The sequence below is a fragment of the Chinchilla lanigera genome, unplaced genomic scaffold (genome assembly GCF_000276665.1).
Source record: "Chinchilla lanigera isolate Chin_1 unplaced genomic scaffold, ChiLan1.0 scaffold00086, whole genome shotgun sequence".
Classification (NCBI taxonomy): Eukaryota; Metazoa; Chordata; class Mammalia; order Rodentia; family Chinchillidae; genus Chinchilla; species Chinchilla lanigera.
Window position 1 is genome coordinate 5,584,602 of NW_004955487.1, and position 25,142 is coordinate 5,609,743.

General features: G+C 55.3%; 2 protein-coding genes across 3 annotated transcripts in view; one reads left to right on the top strand and one right to left on the bottom strand.

Annotated features, from left to right (window-relative positions):
* The window catches only part of Hpcal1 (hippocalcin-like 1), a 54,695-nt gene extending 37,807 nt beyond the window's left edge, over nt 1–16,888 (top strand). The window contains exons 2-5 of one of the 2 annotated variants that reach the window (XM_005404409.2): nt 5,525–5,609; nt 12,807–13,217; nt 14,146–14,251; nt 16,162–16,888. In XM_005404409.2, coding sequence (XP_005404466.1) covers nt 12,840–13,217; nt 14,146–14,251; nt 16,162–16,259 — 582 coding nt within the window. In that variant the 5' untranslated portion in view covers nt 5,525–5,609; nt 12,807–12,839 and the 3' untranslated portion in view covers nt 16,260–16,888. The remainder of the gene's footprint in view (nt 1–5,524; nt 5,610–12,806; nt 13,218–14,145; nt 14,252–16,161) is intronic. The other variant, XM_005404408.2, reaches the window with a different exon arrangement.
* A 2,232-nt stretch (nt 16,889–19,120) lies between these two features.
* Odc1 (ornithine decarboxylase 1) lies at nt 19,121–23,785 on the bottom strand (the record flags this gene model as incomplete). Its single annotated transcript, XM_013504362.1, is given in 11 exon segments — nt 19,121–19,567; nt 20,049–20,263; nt 20,347–20,459; nt 20,537–20,699; nt 22,077–22,160; nt 22,298–22,379; nt 22,476–22,610; nt 22,828–23,000; nt 23,163–23,336; nt 23,478–23,592; nt 23,681–23,785. Coding segments are annotated over 10 exon segments (1,386 nt in total). The 3' UTR covers nt 19,121–19,422.
* Between the last annotated feature and the right edge of the window lie 1,357 nt (nt 23,786–25,142).

The window sequence follows — 25,142 nt, forward strand, 5'->3', positions numbered from 1 at the left end:
GGGCCAGGCACTAGCTGGCCCTGGGCCTGAGCGTGGTCCTGCAGTGGGGGCATTAATACCACTGATACGCCAGGTATGGTGGCACAGGCCAGTAATCTCAGCACCCTAGGAGGCTGAGGCAGGAGGATTGCAAGTTCAAGCCCATCCTAGGCAATTTAGTGACTTAGCGAGACCTTGTCTCAAAGTAAAGAATAAAAAGGGCTGGGGATGTAGCTCAGTGTGAGGGCCCTGGGTTTCATCCTCAAACCAAAAAAGAAAAAAATCTGAGCTTGTTCTCTGGCCAAGACAGACTCTGATAGCACACCTGATTCCCGACAGGGAGCTCCCCAAAACCGTTCCTACCTCGCAGGCCATCTGTGTCCCCCATGGCTGCTTCCTTGTTTGGATGTTGGCAAAGGGTCATTTCATCTCCATCCTGGGCCCTGAGGGCCTCAGGTGCCACAGAGAAGACGAGGAGCTGGGTTTTTATGGCCCGGGGACATAGGGGCAGCTATGCTCAGGGGGGCAGTGGCCCAGCCTCGGGGCGTCCCAAGAGTCATGCTAGTAGGCAGTGAGCCATTTCTGGGCCTGCCATGAAGATCATGAGTGAAGGGCCTACATTTCCAGTCTCAGAAAACACAGCATTTGGAAATGTCCTGCCCCCTATCCCCGCCCTGTGACAGGGATAGCCAGCCTCACGGTCTCACTTCTACTGCCCTGAGGTCCAGGGTTTCCCTGGTGCCTGGTGTTCTGTTACTGTTTTTGTTTTCTGGTTTTGGTTTTTTGAGACAGAGTCTCACTATGTAGCCCAGGTCTTCCTGCCTCAGCCTTCAGAATGCCGAGAGTACAAGCGTGCACCACTGCGACTGGCATGGTGTTTTTGCAGTTTTTAAAGTTCTTCTACAGCTTCTATGCTTACAGTAAAACAAAGGCCCCTCACCCTGGCTTGCAAGAGCCTCCCCCCACTAAACTCTTTCTTTGGGAAGGGAGAAGTCCTCAGTAGAACCAGGCAGGCAGGCCCTGTGCTGCTGAGAGCCCAGCCCACGTCATCTGGGGCTCCTTCCTGATGTCCTCCAAGTGCCTCTGTGAAAGCCCTAATGTGCAATGGGATCCGGGGTCGTGGGGGTAAATGAGGTCCTGCGGGTAGAGCCCTGAGCTGAGATTGGTGCCCTTGTCCCAGGAGGAGGCTGAACTCTGCTCCCTTCCCGCGAGGACCGGAGAGATGGTGTCATCTGTCCCTCAGAGCCTCCCAGCCATGCCAACTTCTTGATCTTGGACCTGGCCTCCAGAACTGGGGCTGTGTGGCGTTTGAGCCACCCGCTCTGTGGTTCTATTACAGCGTCCTGCGCTCAGCTACAAAGTATGGAAGCTTTTGTTCCCAGCGGCTTCATTGGATGTTGTGTCGGTGATTCCTTTCCGTTGTGTCTCACTGAGAATCACTCTGTGTGACTGTCCCTTGTTATTTACGTACTGCACGTCGATGGGTGTTCAGGTACTTTTCAGGTTGGCACTGGTGCAAATCACATAGCTACCAACTTTCACATACTGATGGGTGGACATGTGAGGTGTGACCCCATTATATGGTGAATGTTTAAATTAAAAAACTTATTCCAGGAAAAGACACATCACCAGAAATCTCCCTCGAAATACCCCCCTCGCTTTGAGCACACTCATCCCATCCCCATCGTCCTTGCCGCTTTCTGCAGCAGCTCTGGAGTCCTCTTTCCTGAGGGTCTTTACCAGGTGAGGTTAAAACTACAGTGGATGCTGCTGCTGAGCGCCATCCAGCAGAAAGCCAGCTCTTAAAAACATGACGTTATGTCCTCATCCACCTTAGTCACCAGATCGGGCACCGTGTGATGTCTGGCTCTTCCCCAAAGTCAAAATGACCAGGAAAGTGCAACATTTTGAATCCATTCAGGACATCGAGGCAGCAAGACAGGGCAACCAAAGACAGCGTTCTGGGCACAACTGCGCTTGTTACCTGGGGACCGTGGTAGAATTAGTCATTTTTAAACCACAGTCGCTTCAGAATTAGTCATAATCCCAAACCATCCACCTCTGACTTCATACCCTGTATTAGGCTTCTCTAGAGGGATAGAATTGAGAGGAAACGTGTGCAATTATGCGAGGGCATTTATTAGGTTGCTCACCGATCAGAGGTGGCAGAGTCCACTGTGGCCGACCGTGCCCTGGAGGACCCAGGGGTTGCTCAGCCCTCAAGGCTAAGAAGCCTGGAACTAGAGCGAGTAAGGACCTAGCACCAGTCTGGGGCCGGAAACCTGGAACCTCCCTGGGGCGCTCCAGTGGGAGAATGCTGAAGAAGCGAGATTGGTACCCAAGACCATGGTGAAAACTTGGTGGCTGTGGGAGACCCGGCCAGGAGTGAATGATTAAACTGAAAGGTTAAAGTGTGGGGCAAAAGCACACAGGCTGTGTGAGAATCAAATGGTTAAGCAACAAGAAGTTTTGATTAAGTGAAGCATGTTGTGTCTGGCCATTTGTCCTTCTGTTTTCCCCAAGAAAAACTTCTCAGGCTTGAGACAGCTCCTGGCCCAAAATGTTTTTCTTTAGCTTTTTTTCTCTTACACTTATTCTAAATTATTATTCTAAATAAAATTGAGAGCATTTTCAGCTTGGTGGCTTTTTTCTTCTCCCTAGTCTCTCTAATGACTGGGTGCTCTTGGTGGAAAAGTAGCCCTTCTGGGCCTCTCAGTAGATTGAACTAAGTCTTGCCTCTAGATAATCTGTTCATCTTCCATGCTGCCCACAGTTGCATACTTCCACAAGGGACACTTCCTGCTTCTTTCCCTTTTATCCCATCCAGGCTACAATCCTATTGGCCAGTACCACCCACATCCAGGCAGGGTCTCCTACCCAGTTTGCTGGCCTCCTTGTCAGTCATCTTCAGACATGCCTAGTACTGTTCACCACGTCAGCCAAGTGGTTCTTATTCCTTTCAAGATGAGGTAACATGGGGCTGGGGATTTAGCTCAGTGGCAAAGCGCCTGCCTGACAAGCACAACGTCGTGAGTTCAATTCCTGGTACCGGAAGAAAACCAAAAAAAAAAAAAAGATGAGGTAACATGATTAAGGTTTACAGACCCCATGACACTTTTTTCTCCCTAAAGCACAGTGCTTCCTATTTAAGTAGGGCTTTAGAATATAGTAAAATAACTTGCATGTCTTGAGCTCAAATCTGGCCCAGGGGAGGGCACAGGCAAGGCTGTTTGAAGTTTTGTGCAGGCCTTGGAGTTGGCCCAGGAAGCTCCTGTCTGGACATGAGGCTGCTGGGTGCTGGAGAAGGAGACCTCTGTGGCTGCTTTTGCTGAGGCCTGGCCAGTCAGGACCATGGCACTGTGGAGGAGCTGAGGTGGGGACGTGTCCCCCACCTGACATGCTTGGGCCCTCTGCAGGGTTACTTCAGGTCGGTTCCTTGGGGGCACCCCCAGGTATGAGGGTCCCACACCCTGGCTGCCAGTGGCATTCGTACTGCCTGCCCATCCCATCAGGGATGATGAGCCTGGTGTCTGCTAGTGTTCTGCTGAAGATCTCTGCATTTGTCCCCTTCCCCCTGAGATTCTGCCCTTGGGCCTTCCATGCTCTGGTGTAAAGAGTCAGGGTACTGACCAAGATTGCTCCTTTTTATTTTTTGTTTTGTTCTGTTTTTTGTCTTTTGGAGACAGGGTCTCACTATGCAGTTCAGGCTGACCCTGAGCTCACTTTGTAGCCCAGGCTGGCCTTGAACTCGCAACGATCCTCTTACCTCAGCCTCCCGAGTGCTGGGATTACAGGCATGCACCACCATGCCCCGTTGATTGCTCCTTTTTAAAAAGTTTTATGGAAACATAATTTGTATCTGCTAGAATTTAGCAGATACATTTAACATAAAGTAAATGTAAAGTACACAAATTGTTTGGTATATTCACAAGGATGTGCAACCAGCACCACAATGTTAAAATACTTTCATAACCCCAAAACTACATCTACTTCTTTCTGTATTCCTTCAGTCCTGAGAAGGCACTAATTTACCTTCTGACCCTATATATTTCCTGCCTGAATATTTTATACAGATGAAACTATACATCATTTTTCCTTTTGTGCCTGGTTTCTTTAATTTAGCATGATGTTTTGAGGCATGTCTATATGACAGCATATATGAATAGTTTTCTACTTTTCATAGCTCTATAATATTCTATGTATGGATATACCAATTTGATTTAACCATTGATGAACATTTGGGCTGTTTCTACCCTTTGGGCTCTTATGAATAATGCAGCTATTTACAAGTGTGTATGTGGGCATGTGATTTCCTTTCTCCAGGGCACATACCTAGGTGAGGGACTTCTGGGTTATATGGTGACTGTCTGCTTAATCAGGCTGTTTTCCAAAATGGCTGCACCATCCCACATTCCCACTAGCCAGTGTGGGAGCCTTCTGGTTTTCCCAAATCTTTGCTAACACATGCACTGATCTAACTTTTTAATTTGAGATATGTTGGTGATATCTCATTGTGCTTTTTTTTTTTTTTTTTCATTGTGCTTTTGAGTAGTATTTTCTTAGTAACTTGGTGCTGTGAGCATCTTGGACTGCACCGTTGGCCCCTTGTATGTCTTCTTTTTTTGTTGTTTTTTTTTTTCAGTTCTTTGAGACAGGGTCTTGCTCTGTAGCCCAGGGTAGCATTGGGCTTGCAGTGATCCTCCTGCCTCAGCCTCCCAACTGCTGGGATGATACGCGTGCACTACCAACCCCGCTGTCATGACTTGACTGAGTCCCTGCTGTGTACCAAGCATTTGTTGGTGCACATTAGCTTGTTTGATCTTTACAAAAGCTGGATGAACTAGGTGATACTGTTACCTCTATTTCACAAGTGTAGAACGGGAGACAGGAAGAAGTGAAGTTTCAGGTCCAAGTCATACATCGGAGGGGGTGGAGGGCTACGGCTGTGTGTGGCTTGGGGTCCCCAACCACCTGACACTGTAGTCACTGACACTGACCAGCTGTGCTGGGGGCCTGGTCACTTCCTCGCATTCGTCCCACACCTAAGGGAGGGAGAGGCCTTGGCCGGGACAGGAGCCAGGGCTGGCCCAGTGTCAGGCAGCGCCCTGCCTGGACCCTGCCTTCTCTCCCGGGCACTGGCAGGGGGAGCGACAGCTGTAGCGCCGTGCTGGCTTCTGCACGGATCATTCAGGGCCCTGGGTTGCACGTGAGGAAGAGGCTGCATTTGTAAAACAGTTGCGAGACAGAAATCAGGAGCAAGCAGACACAACTCAGCATAATTATTTCTGCATGACTTCCACTCCTTGGATCGAGGCCCTGCAAGACTGTCATCTTTATCTGTCACTGGAAAGCCGGTGGCCAGGGAACCCCTGTGGCTCAGCAGTAGGGCTGGGAGGAAATCTGCAGTTTCGGTTCATGGGGCGTGTGTCCCTTCCCAGCAGCCCACAGGCTCTCTGGGACCAAGGCCTCTCCTGCTGGCCCCAGCGGGTTCGGCAGAGCAGCTGGAGGGGCAGTGTGACCGTGTGACCCGTGTCCTGTCTTCCAGGGGCATGGTCTAGCCGTCCGCCGCGCCCAAGCACCAGCCCAGAGCCTGTGACCCCTGCCGTGTCTCACTCTCCGCTTGGCCCCAGGTAAGTGACCATGCGACGGCCTTGGGCCAGTTGGGACGGAGGTGGAGGGGTGGCTTCCGCTGCGCTGTGGGCCGTGGCCGAGCTCTGCAGAAAGCACAGAGGAGATAGCAGTGTGCCCAGGCTGCCCAGCACTCCCAGGAGGCAGATGGGGAAACTGGGGCTTGGTGCTGGGCCTGCGTCAGTCGGTTCTCGGTCTTTCTGGGTGGGCCGTCCGACTCCTGGTGCATCTGCTTGGAGACCTGTTGATGTGTCATCACCCTAGTCTCAGAGGTGCCAGGGTGGAGGAGTGCACGGCAGGGGGCAGGGGCCAGGTTCCTGTCACCCATGTGACCGCAGCCGGGATATCTGGGGACACGGTAGACCCCGCCAAGCGCCATCCCTTGCTTTCCTGTGGGTGGGGTGGCTTTTCCTGGCCCGAGTGGGTGTCTCCTCTGCCTGTGGAAGTTGACGCCCAAGGAGAGACCTCTACCTTGGGTCAGATTAGCAGCAGGGGTTCTGTTTCCCCTCAAAGAAAAGAAGCTTGGTGGAGTGGAGCATGCTGAGGAGGCTGAGGCAGGAGGATCTCAAGATTGAGCCAGCTTGGGCAACTGAGCAATTTAGAGACCCTGTTTCAAAATAAACATAAGAAGGGCTAGGAAGATAGCTCCATGTGGAGGCCCTGTGCTCCAGCCCCAGCGCTGCAGGGAAGAGGAAGCAGACACAAGAGTGCTTAGAAGGTGCGGCTTCCTCCTTCCCTTCCCCGAGCCCTGCTGGAGCCAGAGGGGGAGAAGCTGCATTTGGGCCTCAGCCGATCACCCCTTAGACACACAGCTTGCAGGCCCTCACAGCTGCACGGGGCCTGGCGAGACTGACAGCCGGAGCAGGTCAGAGGTTGGGGTGGCCTGTGAGGTCCCTGAAGTTGGCAGAAGGGAAGGAGGATGTGCATTGAGCCTTCTGCTGTGGATGCAGTGTGCAGGGAGGGCTTCTCAGGGAGGTGACTGCACAAAGCCCTGCTGGACGTCTGTCTGAGGGACAGCCTGTACAAAGGACTGGGGCAGCACTGCGCCTGCAGCACGGACACAGCCAAGGGCCAGTGTGGCTGGAGGGATGAGATGATTTGGACCCTCTGGGTGGGCCCTGCCCATTGGCTAGAAGAGCTCCTGACTCTTGGAGATGAGGTGGGGCCTCAGCTCCTCCAGAAGGTGTTGGGCCGAGAGGCTGGAGGGCTGGGGCTCCTCAGGAAGGTGCACCCTGGGCTCACCCCCTCCCGGGGTCCCAGCCCCGGGCCAGCTCACACACCCTACACTGGCCTGGCCCTCTGGCCCCCGGGTGGGAGAGTGCTTCCCATGGCAAGGCCTATTTTCAGGGCACCCCAGGATGACTTTGCAGTGTTGTTTCCTGCGAGCAGCTCCCTTCGGCCTCAGCACACAGCACACATTCAATGTGGACACAAGGTGTGCTCCGAACACCAGGCATGGTCCATTTTTAAAAACTTAACTACAGCAGGGCTGGGGCTTTAGCTCAGCGGCACAGTGCCAGCCTGGCAAGCGCAAGGTTGTGAGTTCAATTTCCGGTACCGAAAAAAAAAAAAAAAACTTATTACAACAAAAGACACATTGGTAAGAATCCCCTCAAAATCTTCCCCTTGGGCTGGGAATGTAGCTCAGCCTACCTGGCAAGCACAAGGTCCTGAGTTCAGTTCCCAGTAACAACAACAAAAAAATCCTCCCCTCATTTTGCACTCACGCATCCCATCGTCCTGGCCACTTTCTGCAGTGGCTCTGGAGTCCCCTTTCTGAGCGTCTGTGAGATGTGATCAAAAGCACAGTGAGTGCTGCTGCCACGCGCCATCCAGTGGAAAGGCAGCTCGGAGAAACATCGCTAAGTTCTCCTCTACCTCAGTCCCCAGATCTGGCACGGTGTGACTTCTGCTCCTCCCCAAAGTTACAATGACCAGGAAAGGCGACATTCTGAGTCCATTCAGGACCTCGAGGCAGCCAGGACAGCGCAGCGAAGGACCCTCAGGAAAGAGGACTCCAGAGCTGCCGCCGCAAGCGGCACGGACGCTGGATGAGTGTGTTGGAAGTGAGGGGAAGATGAGGGGGTTCCTGGCAATGTGTCTGTTGCTGTAATAGCTTTTTTTAGCCAAAACATTCACCTCGTGTCTCGATCACACCTGCATGTGCACACCCGCTCCATGCAGTGGGCATTCCCGTGCACTGTGGGCTCAGTGTGGGGCCGGCGCCCCGTCCTGGCTTCCTGCCCGCTGGCCTCTCTGAGCACCTGCTGCAATGGCTCTGCCCCAGGTGCTGTGAACAAGGCCGGCCTGAGCCCCTCTGGCCTGCAGGGGACTCGGGAGGCAAGAGGAGGACAGCTTAGCTGCTGGGTGGCTTCACTCGGAGCCTGGGGTGAGTGCGCAGAGCCAGGGCCTTGTGGAGAGCGGGTGACCAGGCCTCGCTGCTCCCAGACCCCCGTGTGCTGTGCCACTCGCGTGTGCCAGCCCGGCCTCTCCAGCACCAGCCCTTCCTTCCCTCCCGATGCCCCGGCACGCCCTGGCACACAGCCGGCGTTCCTGGGGCAGTCTGGAGCTCCCTTTTCTCTCCTTCATCTCTGCCAGGGTCCTCATCAGACCCTGGAGCCAATGTGGGACCTAGAGGTCACCCCTGGGCCCCCAGGAAATGGGTGACAAATGTGTGCCAGGAGCCGGGCCTCTCCCACCTGCCAGCTTCCTCCTGCTGCGCTTCCTGTGTTTCTGGTGTGTACTGTCTGGACGGGATTCTCCCTGGCCACACGCTGGGAAGTCACAACCCTTGGGGACCAGGGCCAGGAAGGGTGGGTGTCTGTAGTTCATCTAGGAGTCGCTGCCCTTTCCATGCACCCCTAGTGCCTGGCACCTGGGCACAGGCCCTGGCAGAGGAGGAGCAGTGTCTCTAGCAGAAGGCAAGAAGGGGCACAGAGCTAGGCGTGGTGCCCCACGCCTGTCATCACAGCACTCTGGGAGGCTGAGGCAGGAGGATCAAAGTTCCAGCCCAGCCTGGGCAATTAGAGACTTAGTGAGACCGTTGTCTCAAAATAAAAAATAAAAAAGCCTAGGGATAGAGCTCAGTGTGGAGGCCCTGGATTCCATCCCCAGTACTACAAAAAACAAAAACAGAAAAAAGGAAGACTCGGGCCTTACCTTCAGTCAGAGCACACGCACGTCAGGGGCCTCTCGTAGGTCTCTGTCCCCCACACTGAGCTCTGTGGCGTCACCCAGTAGCTGCTCACTTAATGCACTCCGGCCAGGGCTCCTGAGTGGGCTGGAGCCCCACCCCCAGCGCCCTTGCAGACTCCATGGCTTCTGACGTTGTCATTTAGAGCAGAGGGGGGCAAAGGACAGAGCCCCTCTATCCCCACTCCTGATTGTAAACACGCTCTCTAGGGAAACTCGAGGCACAGCTGTGGGGCCACCAAGGGCCATCTCACCCCCGTCCCTGTCCCTGCGCCTGGTGGCTTGCACCAGGCCAGTGCTGTCTCATGTCTTGTGCTTTTTTTCTTCCCAGAGACTTTAGGCCTGAGTCAGAGAGCACAGCGCATACTGGAGGCCTCTCCAAATCTAAAAGAAATGCCCAGCGTGCGGACTGCTGCCCGCAGCTGCAGCAGGCAGCGGGCAGCGGGGCAGTGTCTCGGGCGGGTCTTGCCCTCGGGGCAGTACTGTCTGCCAGCGTGCCTAAACCCTCCCTCCAGAGGCTGCGTGTGTCTTGGAAACACTATTTTCTTTTCAGTCCTGAGGACTGAACCCAGAGCCTTCGCACTAAGCTTATCCCCAGCCCTTTTTATTTTTTATTTTGAGACAGGGTCTCACTAAGTCACCAACTTGCCCAGACTGGGCTCAGATTTTCAATCCTCCTGCCTCAGCCTCCCAGGGTGAGAGCTGTGTGCCACTGTGCCAAGCTGAAGACACCTCTGAAGCGTGAGCTTAATGGTGACATCTCTTCTCACAGGCAGCTTACAGGACATGGCCACAGCTCACTCGTTCACCTGGGGCGTGTGAACTCAGACTTTGAAAGAGCTTGCCTGGGGCTCGAGCAGAACCTGGCAGAAATGCAGCTTTCTCCCGTTGACCAGGGAAAGAGCAGCGCAGTGGATCTGCCGAGCGCAGCCCTGGGAGGGCACTCTCAGGGACTTGCCCAGTCTCCAGGTGGGGACCGGGGCGTGCCTCAGGGCTGGAACATGCTGCCAGAGCAGTGCTGTCCCCGCCCCGATTTTACAGCAGGGAGAGAAAGCTCTCCAGGGAGTGACTTAGCCCAGCACCGGCCTGCAGACCCACACCCGAGCCGGCAGTGACAGGCCTGCAGATGACAGAGTCCACGTGTCTGTCACCGATGCCCACTGGTGCCGGCCCTGCCCTTAATCACGCCCGGTATCTCCTGCCATCTTTATCTATCTGGGCTGCCCTTGTAGTCCTAAATCTGAATTCCCAGGGCTGGGAGAGGATCGTCTTTCCTCTAGCTGCCTCCTCCCCTCGGCCTACTTTGGTTAATCTATCCCTTTGTTTCATCCCCCTATATTCTATGACCATTAAGCATGATTTATCAATTTGTCTGGATTATGATATGCCCAGGAGATTAGGAAAACCTCCTGCCTCAGCGTCCTAGAGATCTGTCTCAAAAACCAAAACTCAAAAAAAAAGCATCAAAATCCAGTGCTTACAGAGGATCCATGTGGGTCCAGACTGGCCACATTTCAAATGGTTGACAGCCATATGTAGTTGGGGGCGTGGTACAGCGCAGTCCTGGGTTATGGATGGAGAAACAGGCGCCCACCAGAGAGCCGGTGGGGATGAGGCCAGCAGCCGGGCCTCAGCGCTCAGGGCTGGGAGCCTGTCTGCCTGCGCCCTCTATTGTCGTCCAGGGCACACTGCAGCCTGCCTGGCCCCAGGTCCCTCTGTCTGTAACACAGGTTCCTTGGGACCCACCCCTCCTCCAGGACTGCCCTGGAAGCCAGGCTACTGGAGTCTTGAGCTCGGGAGGAAGAAGGACGGCTGAATTATTTTAAAATGTAATCAGAGCTGGGCATGGTGGCACCCACCTGTCATTCTAGCACTCCGGAGGCGGAGGCCGGAGGATTGCAGTGACAGGAGGGTGTGTCTGTGGGTCACTGGGAGCAGGAGAGCACAAACCCACCTGTTTCCACCTACGCCTCTCAGGTCTGTTCCACACTAGATCATCAGCACACAGCAGCCCTCTGCTGCCTTGAGGCTCAAGTGCACAGCAAACACTACCTGGCCTCTTCCTGTGCCCTGGCCCTTAGTCTGAGCCTCCTGCCTCAGCCTCCCACCTACTGGTGTGGCAGATGTGCACCACCATGCACAGCGTGATGGGGGCGTTGCTTGGGAGCGGATGGATGGAATGGGGGCCGGACCTTCAGCGCTGAGCTGTGGTTCAGGGGACCGTGGCCTCCTGGGTCCCCGGGGCCCCCCTGGAGTCACCGTGCCATTAAAAAGGCTTTCACTTGGTGGCAGTGCCGTTTTCATATTAAATATTCACCTAGGGCTCCCAGCTCTGGGTTTACCTTTGCTGTACCGTTTAGCACATTGAGGACAGTGATAGCCCCTCCCGGTCTCCCTTGCTGAGAATGCAGGTGTCGCCCCAATCTGTCTTGTGTGGACCCGCTCCTGCGCCTGCCCCAGCCTGGCTTGCACACCGGAGCGGCGTGAGCCGGGGAGGGGCAGCCGTGCTCAGATAGCTCAGTGTTGCCGCCTGTGGAGACTGCGCCACACTCACTTCATTAAGGACCCGGGGCCCCGCACCGCACCGCACCGCACCGCACCGCACCGCACCGCACCGCGCAGCTCCCTGCTTCAGGCCTGCGAGCTTCCAGGAGAGCTGTGCACTGTAAATACTCCACTGGGTTTTATCCTGGTGACTGACTGGGCCTACAAGGCCAGCAGCTTCCATTGCTATTCATGAGCTCCTCTATTTATTTATTTTATTTCATTTTATTTTGGTATCAGGAATTGAACCCACAGCCTCACGCTTGCCAGGCAGGCATGTGCCACTGAGCTATATCCCTGGCCCTCCTCTATTTATTTTTAATGCAGTACTTTTTATTTTTTAAATTTTGAGACAGGGTTTTGCTAAGTTGCTAAGTAGCCCAGGCTGGCCTCCAACTTGCAATCCTCATGCCTCAGAGTGCTGGGATGGCAGGTGTGCACCACCGAGCTGGCTCCTCTGCGTCTGACTTGGGCAGCAGCCCCAGCCTCACCTTGGATGGAGTTTCAAGGACAGCTTGTCCTGCTCCATCAGTCAGGGTTCTTTGGACCAGGACCAGCCATGCCTAGGCCACACCCTGCCTGTGGGCCAGGGTATATAGTCAGCTTTCTGGTGGCTGTGCCCCAGTACCTAACACCCACACCATAAATGGGGAGGGGCTGGCTCTGGCTCATGGTTTCAGGGGGTTCGGTGCATGGTCTGTGGCTCCAAGGCAGGAGCATCATGGCGGAAGGGCGTCGGGGAGCAAAGCTGCTCAGTTCATGGTGGCTGGGGGAACAGAACAGGGGAACAGACCAGAGAAGAAGGGGAGGGACCAGATATGGATGCCAAAGTAACCCTTCTGTGACTCACCAGACGTGCCCAGAAGTGAGCTGACCCATCCCCTTGGCATATCCGAAGCCAATCAAGTGGTTTAACTGTTACACACCCTGTCTTCAGCCGTCATGACCCCAGTGCGACTTCAGTTATTTTCTTTTTAATTAATGAGTTTTTGTGACATAGTTCTATAATCCTAGCACCCTGAAAGGCTGAGGCAGAAGGGTCACCAGTTCAAGCCCAGCCAGGCAATTTAGCAACTTAGCGAAACTCAGTCTCAAAATAGGGGAGTCACTCAGTACAAAGGCCCTGGGTTCAATCCCTAGTGCTGCCAAAAAAAAAAAAAAAAAAAAAACCAGGACTTTTCAAGCCTTCTAGAATACAATGGTGGGCGGTGTCACCCCAGGTCCCAGGGCAGTTTGGAGAGCCAATGGGGGATACTGGGGAGGGGCTGGGCAGGGTTCAGGGTAGGTGCAACCTGTCAGGTGCACGCCTGTAATCCCAGCCCTCAGGAGGCTGAGGCAGGTGGATTGACGCAGGTTCAAGGCCAGTCTGGCCTGCACTGTGGCGGGCTTGTTTGGGTCCCTCCAGCCTGTGGCATGGGACACTTGGGACATTGCTGGGCCACTGGGACCCACGGCACCCTTAGCTGACTGTCTTTCAGGTGCAGTTGCCAGCTACCATGGGCAAGCAGAACAGCAAGCTGCGGCCAGAGGTGCTGCAGGACCTGCGTGAGAACACGGAGTTCACGGACCACGAGCTGCAGGAGTGGTACAAGGGCTTCCTCAAGGACTGCCCCACCGGCCACCTGACCGTGGACGAGTTCAAGAAGATCTACGCCAACTTCTTCCCCTATGGCGACGCCTCCAAGTTTGCCGAGCACGTCTTCCGCACCTTTGACACCAACGGCGATGGCACCATCGACTTCCGGGAGTTCATCATTGCGCTGAGCGTGACATCTCGGGGGAAGCTCGAGCAGAAGCTCAAGTGGGCCTTCAGCATGTACGACCTGGACGGCAACGGCTACATCAGCCGCAGCGAGATGCTGGAGATCGTGCAGGTAGAGGCCGCACCTAGCCCCACACCTGGGTGTCTGGACTGGGTTGCCACTGGCTGCCCCCTTGAGAGGGATCAGTGTCACCTGGCTGGAAGGCTTTTGCTAAAAGCCACCACTGAGCCAGGTGTGGTGGCACTCACCTGTCATCCCAGGGAGGCTAAGGCAGGAGGATCTCAAATCAAGCCCAGCCTGGGCAACTAAGTGATTTAAGCCGGGCGTGGTGGTGCCTGCCTGTAATCCCAGCACTCTGGAGGCTGAGGCAGGAGGATCATTGTGAGTTCAAGGCCAGCCTGGGCTACAAAGTGAGTTCAAGGCCAGCCTGAACTGCCTGTCTCAAAAAGACAAAAAAACAACTAAATGACTTAGCAAGGCCTTGTCTCAAAATAAAAAAGGGCTGGGGTTGTAGCTCAGTGCCAAGACCCCGGGCTCAGTCCCTAGGGCTGCCAAAAAGAAAGAAAACACCAGCCACGCTAGTGCATACCTGTAATCCCAGCACTCAGGAGGCTGAGACAGGAGGATTACCTCAAGCTCAAGGCCAACCTGAAATACATGTCAAGACCCTCTCTCAAAAAGCAAAGCAAAGCAAAGCAAAGGAAAAAAAAAAAAAAGAAGCCTGCATGTATCCATCCTTGGCTGAGTGCTAGGTGAGGAGCGAGTCGGCATCTGGGTGTCTCAGTCGCTAAGCTCAGCAAGCTGATTTCCCCAGTGTCCCTTCCCGCTGGTGCCGCAGGCCGGCTCCAGGGCCCCCGCAGACCCACGCGGCACCCGAAAGGAGAAGGTGTCCCTGGGGGAGCCTGAAGCACACTGAGCTGCAGTCCAGGACCCGCGGCAGAGGCCGGCCATGGGGGGCTGGGAGCCCATTCGGTGGCCAGGCCGCCGCGGTCCCTGCTGCCCAGCGTGTCCCCTCAGCGCCCTGTCCATGCTCTTGTAGGCCATCTACAAAATGGTGTCGTCTGTGATGAAGATGCCAGAGGATGAGTCCACCCCCGAGAAGCGGACGGACAAGATCTTCAGACAGATGGACACCAACAATGACGGTGGGCGCAGGGGCCCGGAGCTCCTCTCTTGTCACTGGCACTGTACCCCCGAGCGCATGTTGGGGCGGGATGGGCATGCTGGTGGCCCCCAGGCTGCAAGGGGCTGAATCTTGGGATCCTGGGAAGCTGCCCGAGCCCCTCTTGACCCCACCCTGAGACGTGAGTCTCCTCGGATGCCCCAGAGTCTGGGGGACCCATCAGGAACATGGCCGCCTTGTTTGTCGGGACCCCGGGGTCATGCCGTGTGGAAGGTCTGGTCTCATAGCCCTGCCTGGCAGCAGTGCGCACCTGTAACTCCAGCAGTTGGGAGGCTGAGGCAGGGGAGGATTAAAAGTTTGAAGCTAACCTGGGCTACATAGTAAGGCGCTGTCTCAAAAACACAAACAAAAAAATTTTTTTAAAGGAAGGAAGGCAGGAAAGGAGGAAAAGAAAATGCTCCGTGGGCTGTGCTGAAATTAAAAATAAACTAATGCACAAGAAAGTGCGTGTGGCATCTTAAGTACGCTGGGTTAAGGTGAGGTAAGGACAGGGCCCAGCGGGGAGACCAGGGCTTCCATGTAACTGCAGACAGCCAAAAGCCTCCCAGACAGCGAGGGAGAGAGATCGCATCTCACAGCCGAGAGCAGTGCTGCACGCCTGTGATCCCAGCGTACTGGGAGGCTGAGGCAGGAGGATCAAAAGTTCAGGCAAATTAGGCACTTAGAAAAATCCTGTCTCAAAATAAGAAATAAAAGTAGATTTAGGGATGTATCTGTGATCAAAGGCCCTGAATTATTGAATTCCCCAGTACTCTAGGAAAAAAACAACTGGAAGCCAGGCATGGAAGTGCATACGTGTAATCAATCTGGGAGGCTGAGGCAGGAGGACCCTGGGTTTGAGCCCTGCCTGAAGTACGTCATGAGAGGGAGGGAGGGAGGGAGGGAAGGAAGGAAGGAAGGAAGGAAGGAAGGAAGGAAGGAAGGAAGGAAGGAAGGAAAAGAACATAATCACAGGAACCCTGTCACTGGTATCATTAGCCTTACCATCCAGGCCTTGGGCCCTGCCCCTCCCCGCCCTCCACCCAGAGCTCGCTGCCCCACCTGTGTCCTGGGAGGGGACAGTGCTATCAGCAGCATCCCATCCTGGAGCCGCAGGTCCACAGCACCTCAGTGCCAGACTCCGCTGTCTCCGTGTCTAGAGGGAACAGGGTGGGGTGTGGCCGGCTGCAGCTCCCCACGTTAGAGGTGGAGGGCAGTGCTCAGGGGAAAGCCCAGCCAGCAAGGGGTTAGGCGCCAATTCTCTCGCTCTGTCCCTTGGTCTCTTTCTGGTTTGTTGTTGGTTCTGGGGAAGGAACCTGGGTTGCTGTGCCACGGAGCTCCATCTCCAGGCTTTTTCATTTATTTCCAGACAGGGTCTCACCAAATCGCTAGGTTGCCAGGCTGAACTCAAACTTGCAGTCCTCCTGCTTCAGCCCTCCTCCACACTGAGGTCACAGGTGGGCACCAGCATGCCCAGCTTCCTAGATGTAAGTGAGGTGTGGGGCGATTGCTCCACAGATTTTCCTCATCGACCAGGGTCTCCTGCACTGCTGAGGAGCTTGGAATTTCCAGGTGCTTTGCAGAGAGTGGCCAAAGCTGAGGGGGTGTTTGTGTCCTGTTTTGTCTTTCATGAGTGCTCTACAAGTGAGTGGACACTAGAAAACTCAAGGCTTTGACCCCGACCTCTGTGCAGCCCTGTCTTCTTTTAGTTTTGGAGACAGGTCTCACTGTGTAGCCCAGGCTGGCCTTGAACTTGGGCAGTCCTCTTGCCTCAGCCTCCCGAGGGCTGGGACGACAGGCGTGCGCCCCTACGCCCAGCTCTGCCATCCCCCATGGAGGCACAAAGACCCCAGAGCGCGGCTGATCCCCTTGTCCCCTGTCTCTGCCCTGCAGGGAAACTGTCCCTGGAAGAGTTCATCAAAGGTGCCAAGAGCGACCCCTCCATCGTGCGGCTGCTGCAGTGCGACCCCAGCAGCGCCAGCCAGTTCTGAGGCTCGGGACGCAACACTGCGTGACCCCCAGAAGCCCAGGCTCGTCCTGCCGCTCTCAGCTTTGCTTGTGAAAGCGGACACCTCCACCACCCTCCGGCTGTCCCGCCCTGAGACACTCGACATGAGACACGTGGCCCTGCCCAGGGCTGCGCCTCCCTCCCCGCCCGGCCAGCGAGCCACCCCACCTGCCCACCCCCGGGGATGGGCCCCTGCGCAGGGCAGAGCTGCTGGCTCCGGCAGGGCTTCCAGGAGCTCTGAGGCCGCCATCGAGGGGACTTCGTGGCCCGGTGTGGACGAAGGTGACAGGCAAGCCCTCCCTCCCAAGCATGGCCCGCCCCCTCACCCATCTGTGACCAAAGCCCTTGCTTGTGTCACCTGTGGTCCTTCTTTTCATATGTAAGTTATGTGTCTGCTGAGGTGTGACGCCAGGTCCCCTATTTAAAGCCTCCCGGCTGTGCAGCATGGTCCCGTGGCCTGTGGCTGTCCGTGGTCTCTGCCTCGCCCGCCCCGCGCCCAAGAGATGCATGCTGGCCGGGGCGGGGTTGCGTGTCCCTGTCGCGCAGGCAGCTGTGTGATCGTCCTTCCTGTTGATTGGTCTGGCATTTCTGGTATTAAAATGATCAAATAAACGAACCTTGTGAGTGTCTTGTGTCCAAGGTCACAGCCTTTGCAGGGCCTCACTGTGAAGGCCGTGTTCCAAGCACAGGTGGGCCAGGCACCAGCACGGCCTGCTTCCGTGCCTGCTGCCCTCCTTCCTCCAGTCCCCCAGGTCTCCCCACCGACATCAGTCCCCTGCCCAGAAGCCACACAGCCTGGGCTGGGGGGACTCAGCACACCGTGTCACTGATAGGTCCCTCCCTGGCTGTCCCTGGCTTCCTGTGCCCTGGTGGCCCCGCTGGGTGGGCTGGGAGGGCTCCAGCTGTGTTCTGCATGTGCTCAGCAGGCCCCGGGCTCACAGCCGCCTGTGATGGTGCTGCTCTCACGCGTCTGGAGAACTCATGCCCAGTCTGCCAGTGGAGTCCTGGGACCTGGTGGCCACTTCCCGGTGATGCTGCCCCATGCCCAGTTGCTGAGCCTCAGGCAGAGCCAGGGGTGCAAGGCTGAGGCTAGGTGGCTGGGGGGGGACTCTTGGCCACGCTGCTAGGCTGACAAAGGCTATGCTGCTGGTGCTGAGGTTGCCATGGAGAGCAGGGTCCACAGACGGAAGTGGGGATGAGAGCTGTGTGCACAGGGCTAGGGGCGTGAGGGAGGCAGGAGGATGGACGGATGGATGGACGGATGGAAGGAAGGAATTTATATCAGAACAAGGCTTCGTGCGCACTCAGACCCTTGGGGAGAGGGCTCTGAGCCGAGCTGCATGACCCGCAGCCCCCCAGGGTGGATGGATGGGTGGATGGGTAGAGGGTGAGTGGATGGAGGATGGATACACAGGCAGGTGACAACATCAGGATGTGGCCCAAGATGAGGCTCAGCCCTCCTTCCTCCATCGGGACCAACTGTGTCCCCACTCGCTGCCCCCTTGTGGCCCTACCCCGGGTCTGTGAGGCACAGGTGCAAGGGCTGATGCGGCCTCTAAAGGGCCGGGGGGGGGGGGGGCTGCACCTTAAACACGGGGTGCTGCTGCCCCCTGGTGGCTACAGCCGGAAGGCCAGCGTGGTGTCCCTGGGCCTCGCAGGGCCTGACCCTGTCCGGTTCCCTTTGGCAGATGAAGCCATCACAGGAACCTGATGTGGAGGACACACAGCACACACGGGCCCTCCAAACTGGGGCCTGGAGGGACAGACATTGAGAAACCACAATAACTTCTCAGTCTATGCATGTCCCATGCAATGTACTACTTGCTAAATCTGTGCACTTCTGAGAAGCAGGAGCTGGGCCTGCTGTCCAGGGGTGGTGGTGCTGGACTGTCACAGGTGTCCCACACCTGGGAGCCTGCTCATGCCCAGGGAACACCTACCTGCCAACGCGGCCAGCCTGTCCAAGCCATCTGTCCCCAATGCTCCCTCCTGAGCTGAGGGCCCGTGCTGGGGCTGGGCCAGGCTGGGCCTTGGAGGAATCTGGGGGTTGCAGCGCCCAGCCTGCCCCTGCATGCTGCATGGTGCTGGAGTGCCCCGGGAGGAGGCCTGTCTTTCCACAAGCCCTCCTCCTACCCTGGGTCCACAGAGACCCCTCTCCAAGAGCACAGACCCTCCTGCCTCAACAGGAGTAGGAGTGCCGAGGCCTGCCCTCATGTCCTGTCTGGCTCTGCTCTATCTCCAGCTGTTCAGCAGCTGCCAGGGGCAGGTGATAAGCAGTCTCCAGGTAGCTTCACCAGCTCCATGGACAGACAGGCTTATCTCAGCCTACCCTGCTGCCTAGAGACACCTAGCTACAGGCCCTGGACCACGTCATATATGGCCAAAGGGCAGTAAGCGTTGGGCCTCTGCTCCTGGCCACCCTTCCGGCCCCCTACCTGGCTCATCCTCCCAGGGTGTCCTAACATAACAGATGTAGCGAGAGGCTGGTCACGCGCGCAGAGCTCAGAGGGTTTTTGCTTTGGCTTGGCTTCTGCCGCAGCGATCAGCAGAGAACATCCAAACAGGAAGATGCAGATCTTCAACAAGGTCTCCGCTGACACCATTTATTGTAGTTGAGACTGCCACGCACCATGCTGTCCCCACCACTGCAGAGGACGCCCATGTGATTCCCTCAGGGCAGGTGCCAGCTCTGGTGACTACACACTTGGAGCGCAATGCAGCTGCACCCCAACTTGGTCGACTCCTCAGCCCCCATGCTAGGCCTGGTCTGAGGCCCCAGCAGATGCCACAGGGCTCGGTGAGCCACCTGCAGTGCAGACAGCAAGCATCTCCCAAACTCTAGAATTCTTTCAAGATGGCTTTATTTTTAAAACAGGTCACGACACTAAGCTTTCAGCCCACACTACCGTAGCACAAGCTACAAATGCTTGCTTGGCAGTTGCGGGCCCTCTTTCGTAGCGTGTGAAAGTGAATAAAAATCCATATAAAACAAATATCCAAATAGTTTCCATAGGAACACAGATAAGTGTGACTGTCTCCTAGTCTCCATGTGGCTACGCTGTGCCGGCCCCACTCTTGTGAAGTCGCCCAGAACTAGCAGTGACGAAGCGGATGGAGCTGAGCTCCATGCTCGTGGCTCCAGGCGGCTACACATTGATGCTGGTGGAGGCACGCGCCGCTGTGTGCCCCTTCATCTCGCTCTCCCGGGCACAGGGCACAGGCAGGGGCCCGACATCCTGCTCCTCCACCCCGGGTGGGAAGCTGTGGCTCCGGACACGCTGCACAAGCTGCCTAGGGGACAGAGCAGGGGGTTCAGCACTGGCTGAAGTGGGGCGTGACGCCACAGGAAGCGTGTGAGTCACTTCGGGAGCCTGTGCCACCCCAGAACCTTCCCAGTAACCAGGTGTGAGCACTGCGTGAGGAGACACCAGAGAGCAGAGCTGTGGGAGGGACCCCCGACTACACACACACACACACCCATCTGTGTCACTCAAGGTGGAATGAATTTTCTGAGTCTGAGAAGGAGCAAGCAAAACCCAGCTGGCTGCAACCTTTCTTAGGGTGGTACCAAGCCCAGGACCTTGAACATGCCAGGCAAATTTCTACCAGTGAACTATGCCCCAGCCTTTCAGATTTTTTTTTACATTCAAACAGGGTCTTGCTAAGTTGCCCAAGCTGAACCTATGACCCTTCTGCCTCAGCCTCTCAGGATGCTGGAATCCCAGGCACCTGTGCATGCCCAGTGCCTCCTCCTTCCCAAAACCTTGCTCACCACGTCGGTCGCGACATCACATAGTAGATGGTTGGCCTCTGGAAGCCGTTGAAGGTGGAGGCCGCAGCAACGGTGTAGGCGCCCATGTTCTCGAAAAGCATCCAGTCACCCACATGCAGCTCGGGCAGGTCGCAGCGCTCCACAATGCGGTCCAGGCCGTCGCACGTGGGGCCCCAGATGCTGGATGAGTAGTGCTTCTCGTCGGGCTTGGGTCTCTGCAAGCCAAGGAGCAGCACGGCTATTGGTGCTGCCCCCAGGAACCCTGTGCCCCACTCCCCATCCCCACGGCACAACTCACCTTCTGCAGCAGCGGCCTCACGTGTGCGTGGTCATACAGGATGCAGTTGAACGAGCCGTACACACCATCATTCACGTAGTACATGAAGGTCGGCTCGCTCGCCTCCTCCTCATCTGGAAGACAGAGCCTGCTCAGCCCTCTGATCCGGGGTCCACTCTGGCCCTGGGAGCTGAGGCCCACGCCTACTCACCGTCCGAGCCAGCCTGCTCCTTCAGCACCAGCTTCTTGGCTATGATGTTCACCGCAAGGGTGAACGCCGACGCCACGTAGTACCTGCCAGGCTCAGCTATGATCCGCACACCTGAGTCCACCGGGAAGCATTTGTCCAGTGCAGGGTTGATCACACTGGTGATCTGTGGGGAGCAGAGCGGCCACTCACCGAGGGGACTCACACGGAGGGCAGGATTCCAGGGCCTCTCGAGGGACAGCACAGGGTGAATGAAGGCACGGGACAGCCGCCACCCAAGGGACAGAGGTAGAAAATCTCACTCTTCCCCTGACCTGTCCTTGCTTCTGTCTCTGCTGCCACCTGTGTTGCCCTTTTAAGGTGTCATAAATTATGATTTATTTCATCAAGTACCCAAGATGCAGAAATTTGATTAAAAACATGCCAACGAGACAAAAATCCTTCTTCTCTCTGCGTGCTCCACTTAACAAATGAGAATGTGCACCTATTTATTGATTTCGAAGTGGGTTTTTTTGAGACAAGAGTTGCCCTATGTAGTCCAGCCTGGTCCTGAACTCACTATGTAGCCCAGGCTGGCCTCAAGCTCAGGGTGATCCTCCTGCCTCAGCCTGAGTGCTGAGATGACAGGTGTGTGCCACCATAACCATTAACCCATGCACCATACAACGACTACTGCCTACAGCAGAACTACCAAGTCTAACAAAGCACACAGAGTAACCCACAGCAGCAATTCTTAGTTGGGAATTGAATGCCAGACTTGTGAGTAAGGCAAAGGTTTCAGGGCAGAACAAACAACAGTGAGTGCTCATTTCCACAGCACAGGGGTTGCTCGGTGTCACAGAATACTGGGGCTGGGGAGGTGGTCAGCCCCTTTGCTCCCTGCTGAAACAGAGCGTAGACTCTTCCAGAAGAGCAAAGCACAAGACAAACATGAAGCAGGGGAAGTTCACTCCCCAGAGTATCCGCTCTGTTGTTTTGAAGACATTTTAATAAAGCAAATGCTAATTTGTTTCACTAACACTACTGGTTTCTTTTCTTCACTGAAAAAAAGTTATGTCCTTTTGTTTCTTCTTTTCTATCTGGGATTAGGACTCTTTAACATGTAGGCCATTCTCTTAAGGTCATGATCTGTTATTCCAACTATTGTTACAAAATTTTGTCTTATGTTTTCACAGAAGTGCTTATTATTTACTATTGTCCCTTTGATTTTTTTTTTTTTTTTTTTTTGGTACTGGGAATTTAACTCAGAACCTTGCACTTGCCAGGCAGGTGCTTATGCCCCTGAGCTATATCCCCAGCCCTCTACTAGTATTATGTTAAAATAAACTTTAAAAAGAGAACATGCTGCTGGTGGTGCATGCCTGTAATTCCAGCACTGGGGAGGCTGAAACAGGAGGATCACTAGTTTGAGGCCAGCATGGGCTACAGTGAGTATAAGGCCAGCCTGAACTGCACTGCCCTGTATTAAAAAAAAAAAAAAAAAAAAAAAAAAAAAAGGAATATACTAACAGCTACTGTATCTCTGAGTTTTATTACAAATTACCTCTTCAAACTTGAGCTTTGCATCCTCGGATCCAGGAAAGCCCCCTCCAATATCAAGCAGATACATGTGGAAGCCGACCTCAGCCTAAAGCCAAGAGCAGGGGTCAGGTTAACAGTAACCGAACTTGCAGCAGCCTGACAGACTGTAACCCTCACAGCAAAGGTGCACACTCCCATCAGCACCATCAGCCCGCCCGCCCGTGCAACCCGGGCCACACTCACCCCCATGTCAAAGACACAGCGTGCGTCCGCCACAGCCTGCACAAAGGTCTCGGGGTCAGTGCAGCCACTCCCCACGTGGAAGCTGCAGAGAAAAGGGGGGCAGTCTTTTACCTTCTCATGCTCACCCAGCTGGCACCACCTGGTGTGTTAGTTGCCCATGGGCACACCAAGACCTCACCTGACACCAATGACATCGATATGTAGCTCTTTTGCCCGTTCCAAAAGGAGTCTGCTGGTTTTCAGCGTGGCACCGAATTTCACACTAAGGCGACAGACAGCTTTGGAGTCGTCAGTAGCGATCCGTAAGACTAACCTGTGAGAGAAGAGCGTGTCCTGCACCTCGGGCCAGAAAACCACTCAGAATCTCGGTCAAAGAGAAAGCCCCATGCTAAGGGCTGGCCATGCCTCTGAGCTCTGTAAACTGTGCTATTAACTCTCCAAGGGGCTCACTTCACTTTCCAGGAACTGCAATTCCACCTGGTCTGAGAACCTACACTGCCTGCTCCCTCAGATGGAGGACAGTGACTTACTTGGCCTTCGGATGTGCTCGGGCCACTTTCAGCAGCTCGACTTCGCTGTCGAAGGTCATCATCTGGACCCCACTGCTGGCGGCATACTTGATCTGTGACACCTGCTTGCAGGGGTTGGCGTAGATGATCCTTTCCGGGGGTACCCCGAGACTCTGCACCAGCTGGATCTCCGTCTGAGGAGACAGAGAGAGAGGGGTCACACTGTCTGTGTGTGGCGAGCAGCACATGGGAGCCGCCTGCACCTGCCTTTCCTTAGCATCTGCTGGCCCAGACAGAGCTCCTGCCCACGGCAGGCACGACTGGCTGTCACCCTCAGAGTCCGCCAGCCTCTGCACCTTGCTCGCGCAGTCAAATCCTGTCCCGATGGCGGCGAGGGTCTTCACAATAGCTCTGCTGTCATTGCACTTGACTGCATAGAAGGGGGTGACTCGAGGGAGAGCTTTCCGCCAGCGCAGATGCTTCTTGAGAACATCCCCAAGGTCTGCGACATAGAAGGCATCCTTGTCATCCTGAAAAGAGAGGGGTCCAGGTAACCACAGGCAGCTCTGCAACATGCACCTCCCTCCCGTACCCTGCCACTGTTACCATCACCAATGACCACCACCTTGGAAAGCCCAGGCCCCAAACCCAGTGCCGCGGGCCTCACTTACAGAGGACATGACCTCGTTGATCTTCTGGTCCAGGATGTCCTTGGCTGTGAAGCCTTCATCCAGGAAGCAGCAGTCAAACTCCTCACTGCGGGCGCCGGTCATGGTTTCTCCACACCTGGGAAGGCAGGGGAAAACTCACTCTGGAGGCCTTAACTTAGCAGTGGGGCCCTCAGCCTCATGCTGTCACAGGGCTCTGTACTTACGTGGGAAACTAGGCAATGGAATTCCAGGGACCCTTCTGGTTGCTCACAAGGCTGATGGTCCAGGAACTCCAAGCCCCAAGTCCTCAGAGCAGCACTGGAAACGTTCTGAGAAGAGAACCCAGAGTCTGCCTTCTGCACAAGGCCCCCACAGGCAGGAAGTGGGAAACCCAGACAGGTCAGAGCTGATGGCTGATGGCCTGGGGTCCCAATTCCCCATGGGATACAGCGCATTTCAAAACAAGCAGTTCAAACATGCATACCCCAAATACAGACTGCAGCCTTCACAAAACAAGCAGCTCAAACACACATACCCCAAATACAGACTGCAGCCTTCACAAGTTTGCCTGCACTTAGCTCACTGCCGGGACAAGTGGGTTTTTTTTGTTTTGTTTTCTGATACTTCGGACTGAGCCAGGACTTTCACCTGGAGCTCTATCCAGAGACAGGGTCTTGCCAAGTTCCCTGGGTGAGACTTGAACTTACAGTCCTCCTGCCTAAGCCTCCCAGGGAACACAGTTTGGCCAGCTTTACTTCAGAGCTGTCTCCGCTCTTCAGAATCCTGAACAGCATTACAGCAACAGCTAGACAGCAGTAAGACGCAGGAACGCTCCCTACCTCAGAGGAATTCTGAAGGACTCTTCCTGCTTAAGCAGCACGGTGGAAATACCTAGACCGTTCAGTTTACCCAGCGCTCCGAGTTGCGAAGAACTTCCAGAGCTAATTCTCTGACCTTTGCTGCAGTTACCTATCACAAATCGGTACTCTCGAATCAGAATTTCCTACCAAATTAGCAGTTCCGGGACTTCCACCTTTCCCCCACCCCCCCAACCCCCCCGCCCCGACTGGCTGCTCAGCTGTGAATGATCCCATTTGCCATATGCGAGTCTTCAACTCACTAAGGAAAACGAGCGCGAACACCATGGCAGTAATAAAAGCCCGCCCTCGGCCTTCACTAAATGTGACACCGGCGGATGCGTTATCTTCACATTACTGACTTAACCTGTCCCAATTTCGGCCGGCGGCGCTCTTTTCCACTGTGCCCCACTTCGGCGCTGCAGCCACGGCAGATGCCACCGCGCTGCAGCGGAGGACACTCCGGCGGCCCGGGGTCGCCAGCAACAAACCCAAACCCGAGCCGCGGCGCTCGCCTAAGCCTCAGGCAGCACGGACCTCCGGATGCCCAAACCACCCGAGGGCAAGCTGCTCCCGGCCGCCTCATAAAAACGCCTTGGGCGATAACAGACTCCGCGTCCTGCGAAACATCCCTGAATCAAAAGGCAGCTTGAACGTGGAAGGCTTTCTGTCTTCCAAAAACGCCACTACTTAGTATTTTGCTTCTCTGGATCTTTTTAAAGCTTTACTTGAACAACTTTCGGAAATTTTCACTTAAGCACACGCTCTGGTCTCTAAGGCAATTAGCACAGCTGGTATGCTGGAAGGGACAGCAGCTCATTTAAACAAA